At 41.5% G+C, this 7692-nt stretch overlaps 2 protein-coding genes across 2 annotated transcripts in view; both read left to right on the top strand.

Annotated features, from left to right (window-relative positions):
• Window positions 1–5719, top strand: part of saraf (store-operated calcium entry-associated regulatory factor) — a 6925-nt gene extending 1206 nt beyond the window's left edge. Inside the window, exons 2-7 of the mRNA XM_068726928.1 lie at window positions 124–302; window positions 1701–1899; window positions 1993–2286; window positions 2522–2675; window positions 2793–2890; window positions 3734–5719. Of these exons, the coding sequence (XP_068583029.1) occupies window positions 124–302; window positions 1701–1899; window positions 1993–2286; window positions 2522–2675; window positions 2793–2890; window positions 3734–3759 (950 nt within the window). The 3' untranslated portion in view covers window positions 3760–5719. The remainder of the gene's footprint in view (window positions 1–123; window positions 303–1700; window positions 1900–1992; window positions 2287–2521; window positions 2676–2792; window positions 2891–3733) is intronic.
• Window positions 5720–6037: 318 nt separating this feature from the next.
• On the top strand, window positions 6038–7407 carry tmem187 (transmembrane protein 187). The gene has a single exon (XM_068726929.1). It carries the CDS (start codon window positions 6115–6117, stop codon window positions 6898–6900), a length of 786 nt encoding a protein of 261 aa, XP_068583030.1. The 5' UTR covers window positions 6038–6114; the 3' UTR covers window positions 6901–7407.
• Window positions 7408–7692: the final 285 nt, after the last annotated feature.

The raw sequence follows: 7692 nt of genomic DNA, 5'->3' as shown, positions 1-7692 counted from the left end.
AATCTCTGGATAACCTGCTGCTTCCTGAGTAGCTGCCTATATGAAAAGCAGGGGCTTTTATATATGTGTAATGTGATATATGACATAATGGAAACCAGTCTTTTTCTTCTCTCCCCACTGCAGGCAGCGTGCTGCTGCGTGACGTCCAGGCGTTGACTCTGTACAAGGATCGATCCACCACAGCGAGGCGCTCCAGTCCAGTGCCTCAGCTCCAGTGTGTTGGAGGCTCCGCGGGATGCCAGGCCTTTGTCCCAGAGGTGGTCCAATGTCGGAACAAAGGCTGGGACGGAGTGGATGTCCAGGTGAGGAGGGAGGGTGTGGTGGGCAGCTAGGACAGAGACACGAGGTGGAATATAACATTTGCTCAGAAGTTGGGCTGAAACAATTGATTAATCTAAAGATATCTTTCTCCATTAATAATGTGGTACAGAATCTAACCAAATTGTGAAAAATTACCATCACACTTCCCAAAGTCCAAATTTATGTTTTCATATAGCTAAATTTACCCGACCGACATTCTAAAATCTAAAGATCCTTAATTTACAGTCACAGTTAAGATGGAAACCTAAAACAGACACTTTTAAGAACTTACAACCTGTGAATTTGAGGATTTTTTGCTTAAAGAATTATTTAAATCCGGTGTGGCCAAACTACAGCCTGCGGACCAACCATAGTTTGACTATCTGCACTTTTTTAAATTGCCTGCGGTGAAAAAATTGTCAGAAAATAAACTTGGACTTGAGAATATTTCTAATAAATTGCACTCTATGTACATTGCACATCGTAGTTAAAACACTAGATGTCGACTAAATTTAGTGAAACTGACTTTGTCTTCACATCTTGGTACACAAACCTATATTTTACCATTTCTGCCTGTTCCCTTTGTTACATCTTAATATTAGACTTACAGATTTACTTCTTATATTTGCACCGTAATACCAATATCAGTATTTGGCAATTTCTGCCACTTTTATCTTTACTTATTTGCAGATTCACACTAAACCTAGGCCATGCACCAAATTAGAGTTTAAGTTATTGAATTTAAGATTATGAGATGCAGAAATATTTTTTGTAATATGTGGGTACACCAATAAACTACTGTAATGTCAAATGTTAAACTGTTGAGTAGTTTTGTGTAGTTATTTTGGGTTTTTTTCTGTTTTAGGACACTGATCTTCTTGCAGTGTAACTGATTGACAACTACACATTCACTACTGTTTGGTCTGTGACTCCTTAGAATTTTCTGTATATGGCCCACTATCCAAAAGGTTTGGCCACCCCTAACTGATAATCTGCCAGACTGATATATGGGTATCGATGTATATGTCAGCCTATAAGTAATGAGAAATATTGGTGCTAATATTGTCTGTTTGCTGATGGGAAGCCAGTGAAGGAAGTTGTCCTTGTTGCCGCACTAGTCATCTGTGTTCGTCGGGACACCTGCAGAGTGAGGGGGGGACATTACATCAATGATGGTGCTTCTAGTTCAGACTTTCATTCCAGTTTCCCCAATGCACATAGGTGTAAATTGAGGTATACTTGTAATATAACTCATATCTGCTGTTTATAAAGTCCCTGATTTTGGAAACGAAGACAAAAAAAGAAGTAAGCGTCTGTGTGTAATTGTATAAAGAACCTTCATCCTTGGTGTATTTGAATATGAGAATAAGGTATTGAATGATGCGGTTACCCCCTCACAGTGGGAGTGTAAGACTGATATGGACAACGCCTACCGATTTGGTCGCATTGAGGTGAGCTGTGAGGGCTACAGCCACCCTACTGATGCCCTCATACTGAAGGGCTCCTGTGGGCTGGAGTACACACTGGAGCTGACTGAAGAGGGTCGGAGGACGTCAAAAGGCAGCTGGGGTTCCCAAGGTGGATTCAAGGGATTTGGAGGTAAGAGGACAGATGATGCAAAATGTATGAGATTTAATCTTCACACAAGCACTAGATATTTAGAAACATGCTGTTTCTGTTTTTCTGTCTCAGGTCTTGGTGGCTTTGCCTCTAGTTTCTTCAGTGCTTTCTCTGGGAACCAGTATCAGCGTCACCAGCCCAGCCAGCAGAGTCGTCAGAGCTCCCACCCATCAAGCAGCGAGGACTCAGGAGGTCTGCTAGTGGTTGCTGTGCTTCTGCTCTTGGCCTATGGCGTCTACAAGCTGTTTCTCAGCGGGAACACGGCCCAGTGGGGGCAGGACGGTGGACAGGCGGGTTACCCCAGAGATAATCACCATGACTCCACCGCGGGACCACCGCCCCCGGGATTTAAACCAGACTTCACAGGTAGCTGATGCAGATAGAGAAAAGTGAGGATAGAGTAACAATAGATGTTCTGGTTTGCACTGCAGAGTCTTCCTGGAAAACTCTTCTTCAAAGTAACACATTCTTTTGTTAAGGAGTATGTGCAGGATTGTTATGGTCTCTTCTATCGTGGAAATAGTTGAATAAGCGCTATAATATGAATAAAGATTATAACTACCTTGCTGAAATCTTGAATCTGTTCTTGTGTTGTGTTAAGGCAATCCTGGTGCCAACCCAGGCTACGGTTTCCACAGTGACTACACTCAAAGACAACAGTCCCCAGGAGGCCAAGCTACTCCTGGCACGGGCGGAGGCTTCTGGACCGGCATGGGAACAGGAGGGGTGCTGGGATATCTCTTTGGTCGTCAGAGGTCAGTAAAAAGATGATGAGAGAGAGAAATGAGACTTGTATTGGAAAAGCAGGAATTCTTCCACTTCCATTCTATTCAGAGCTTTCTGGTTATTTGTGCTGTGTGTTTGTTTTGCAGAAGCCAGCCCTACAACTATGACCACTCCGCTTACAGTAGCAGCAGACGTCCTCCTGCTGGAGGCTCCACATCTTCCTCTGGGACACGCACTGCTTCAGGTAGGACTGCCTGTTTGCACATATCATCAACCTTTTAGCACCTCTGATATAAAGATGTTGATGAAAGGCATTAATATTGATACTTGAGATGTTTTCACATATGGTCCTTTTTAAACTAACCAAACTCAGTCTTCTTAAAGTGGACCAACAGGAAAGGGACCCAGTTATTTTTGCGTTCACAGTTCTCAGTACATTTGGAAGAGGACTTAGTTTTGTTTTTGGTCTACTTCAGCTCTGATGGGGCCTCAGTCTTCTCTCTGCACACACTATAGTTCCTACCTTCTGACTGACAAACAGTTTGTCGTAAAAGGTGCTGTTGACTTTCTTTTTTGTCAGAAATGACAGATTCTTCACTTTTTCTCGTACGGTTTGTTGCAGAGGGGTTCGAGTTCTTTTGGAGTGTTCACATATGCCCATACAATGCTGACTAATCACTCTCAGTTAGTTAGGAAGGCTGAAAGGAACCAAGTATGAAAACACCCTTAATATCTAGTTAACTTTTTTCTTTTAGATTGTTTGTCGAGCATTTAAGTACATTCACTGATTTTATTCATGTCACCCACCCCTAATGAATATTATTATTGAGTCTACATTCCATACATACTGTTTAAGAGACATGCAGGGAGGAAATAAAAGCAAATTACAAATCAGGGTTTGATCAGGATCTCATAATTATTAGAAAGTCATAATATTGAGATTTGGATGTCCTACTTACGAGATAATTCCTCCAATTTAGTTTTCTTTGGGGAATGCAATACGTTTACAATGAATGTCTCAGTAGTTCAGTAACATTCAGAGACATGCTGTAGGTGCAGCTGGCTGACTAACATCTTTCTTTGCCAGGTTTTGGAGGAACCAAGAGAAGATAAAAGTTGTGGAGGTGGACAGTTAATGGATGGCACTGAGAATAATAAAAGACGGACTCAGTGTTGGCTGGATGGAAGGTCAAATGGGACAAAAGCACCATTAAAGAAGACGCGTTCTTCATGCAAGATGAACTTGTCTAACAGCATAGTTACGTTGCTTCTTAATTCTACTTTCCTCTGGAGAGGCCACCTAGATGTCAGCTACTGAAAAGAAGCACTCTTTTTAGTTTTTCTGTGTGGTTTGAGCTGTAGCTCCAGTGTTTGGAAGAGCATGGTGTTATTTCATGTGTTTTAAGAAGATGATCTTGCGGTTGTTCATTGAATCATTTTATTCATGCAGTCTTTTTGGGTAAAATAGCTGTCTATGTTTTCTCTCTGCAGTCTGTTTTCTAAGGACCTGTTGACTTTATTTGTGTGAATGAGCGTGTTCTGCTTCAGACGCATGGTATTTATGAAAATTGTAGCCTTTTGCATTCACATGCAATAAAAGGCAGATATAGAAAAAAATAATATGCACACACCAGAGGCAAGAATCATGCCATAAATTATTTGAAATGCTGAACCCATAAAGGCTCATGGAAAAAAAGGTTTTTGCACATTCATCATTCTTTATTTGCTCTTACCTGCTAGCCCTCGTACCTTTGCCTTCCATATCATTTAATGAACTAAGTAACTAGCTAATTAAAAGAGAAACCAAACAAAAGTCTACTTTTTGCTCTCATTCCCATAAGTAAAAACACATACATTCTGAATTATAAAGTATTTAACATGTGTATATGTTGTCAATAACGCATGCATAAAACAAAGTTGTGATTTATCAAACATGTACCTCCTCAAAATGGCTGGTTTACCATTCAAGAACATAAAAACTGATGCAGAAATGTCAGTAAATTGGTCAGGATTGTTCATTTACACACAAATTTGCTCTTCTCATTTATAGATGAGGCCTATTGTGAATTGGGTTGCAATGGTTTGTCATTTTTAAAAAGTGGGTCCCCAGAAAAAAGTTTGGGAAACACTGCTGTTGGTTATACTTGATATAATTGTCTGACAGGAGGCGGGTAAACTTGGGGAAAAGAACGGTTCTTGTCTTAGCTGTATGCTTATATATGTGTGCTTTATTTCAATGAAATACTGGCAAATATACCTTACATTGCCTTTTACTTGATTTACAATGTGCACTTCCATTGTTTTGTGACATCAGACAACAGCTTCTTAGCAGGGGACAAGCTGCAGGTCTGAAAAGTGAGGACAAAGCGGAAGTGCCTTAAACTTGCATTCTTTCTAATGGCCATCAGGGGACGACTGCTCTAGTTGCAAAAATAAGTCAGATTGTGTTGAAAATGGCTTTGTGTATAGCACATTTATTTTTCTATACTAAGAGATTAATTAATATAATGTATGCTAAACGTGAAATAGACAATAATCCTGTAGTTATCTCACTTGATACAGACCGTGTATTTGATCAGATTGAATGGAGATATATGCACACAACTCTGATACACTATGGATTAGGGGAGTTTTTATTATTATCACTCATCAAAATGTTTTATGCCTGCCCTGCATCTGCCATTCTTACTAATAGTAAGTTAGTCACAGAGTTTCCCAAGGTTCTTTGCTTGGACCAATTTAATTTACCTTATATGCTTCCGTTAGGCAATATTATCAGAAATTGTTATGCAGGTGATACTCAATTATATTTATCGATCAAACCAAATGAAACCAACCAGCTCACTAAACTTTTGTCTTAAGGACATAAAAACCTGGATGACCTGCAACTTCCTGATGTTAAATTCAGACAAAACTGAAGTTACTCTATTAGGCCCTGAACCGCAGCATACAACTAATAAGGGAATCAAGATGGCCACATTTTTAATGATCTTTTTTACCTGAATGATTTTTTTTATTTTCATGTTGGACCGTCCCTCCACTCCTCTCTCTAATAAATTGTTTTGGTAGCCTCTCTGGTAGCCTTTTTTTCCTTAAAGCTCTTCCCTTAATTGGAATTGCCAAAGACAAGGCTTCACAGGCTTGTTTATTCCGGTAAAAACTAGGCTCTTCTGAACATTTTTTGTATCCAGGTAGAGGAACTAAAGAAAAATATACATGTTTAAGGTCTTTGCACTTTCTGTCATAGTGCGTAAAATGCGATTAAAATGGTGCTCCTCATATTCGTTTACTTTATTCAAAAATGTCCAATCAAACTTTCACTGTCATTCTTGAAAAAAAGAAACTTGCCAGCAAAGCAGCCAATCGAAACCCTCCATCTTTAACCATGTGACTTTAATACCCGGAATAACAACAACAGCTCCAATTTTTGATCCCAGTCTCGTAGACGTTCCACACACAGTTGCAGTAATGAAGTCGGCTCTGCTACACGTATCGGTGCCTTTTGTGTTCTGTGTCGCCTGGGCGAACACCAGCCTGTTCGACGAAGTTCAGGTGGACTTGTCGTCTAACCATTATGCTGAAGAAATGGTTCGTTACCTGCCCGCTTTCCTGGCTATGCCCTGTAACTGTTTGGTTAACCTGGCTTATATCTACATGGGGATGTACTGGCTGTTGTGGTTTAGAGGCGTCCAAGAGTCGTCGCAGAGCCGGTACATGAGAGAGGTGTTCGCCCTCATGGCTGTCTTGTACGGACCTGTGCAGTGGATACGCCTAGCGCTGCTGCAGCGCGCTCCCGCCGTGCTCGACCAGTGGTTCACCTTACCGATCTTCGCGTGGGTTCCGGTGTGGATCAAATTTGTAGAACGCGGGCCAGCGAAGTGGAGCGCGCTGCACGCGGCAGGGCACGAACTGTTATCTATCCTCAGCTACGGTCTGGCGCTGGCGCACGAGCGGGGCTTCGAGTTGGTGCTAGGGTGTCACGTCGCCCTCGCGGTGTACAAGGGAGTTCGCGTGCAGCTTGCGCACGGGGACGTTCGCACGCGGAGATATCTATTGCTGGCGGTGCTGTCATGTGCGGGCTTCGTGGTGCTGAAGCTGCTGGATCACTGGCTCGCTCGGTACCGGCTGTTCCAGCGGCTCACCGGACACTTCTGGTCCAAAGTGTGCGACGTGCTGCAGTTCCATTTCAGCTTCTGTTTCCTGACCACACTGACGCAGAGGGCTCATGGAAAGACAGCAGCACGGCAGGAGTGAGAGACGACCAGAGACGAGGAGCCCTGACGGTCTTCAAGAAGACGAGTAGTCAAGAGACGCTTTCATACAGAATGTGGTTTGACTCTCAGGCCTGGCAGATGTTGGATATTACATCACCAGCTCAATATTTTTCATTGGGTTGGATTTGATTGTGCCTTGATACACATAGTATATTTGTCCAAATATTCACATAGCAAGGAAAAAGAGGAAGAAAACCAAAATCCCAGATTCAGTCCAACATGGGACAGGGGCACATGTAGAAGACAAAAGAAAAATATAGTATGCAACAGAACAAAAAAAACGGTAAATGTAAGTATTTCCAGAGTCCTAACATCCCCAAAGACCACATGTCTATGCTACAGTAGCCTGCACAATTTAATGAAAGTGATGTGCAGACCTAATGTTTTAATCAATATGCAAATGGAGCATTTACTAAACAGGAAATGCATTCACCCATGTGACCTTCCATTTTCTATAATAAAACGTTTATGTACTAATGGATTCAGATATCTGACATCATCTGGTAAACTCTCCCACACACTGAAAGGATTAAGATGCAAAAGACATATTTTTTGACTCTGCCTGTTATATAAATGTGCTGATTTTAAATGCACTCAAACAAATACTTGTAGCACTAGTAGTAAATACTCTGGTGCCCAGAGCCATTTTGTCAGTTACACTCATTGAACCATAAATTAACCACATCATTTTAAATGTTTTGTACTGAATCGAGCTATTTTCTTGTGATAAATGAACTTATTCTGTACAAACATACAGATCGTACAAAGACAA

This window comes from Cebidichthys violaceus, unplaced genomic scaffold (genome assembly GCF_023349555.1).
Source record: "Cebidichthys violaceus isolate CVI_PGR_0920_01 unplaced genomic scaffold, fCebVio1.0.p SCAF_4, whole genome shotgun sequence".
Classification (NCBI taxonomy): domain Eukaryota; kingdom Metazoa; phylum Chordata; class Actinopteri; order Perciformes; family Stichaeidae; genus Cebidichthys; species Cebidichthys violaceus.
This window is presented reverse-complemented; position numbering and strand designations above follow the sequence as displayed.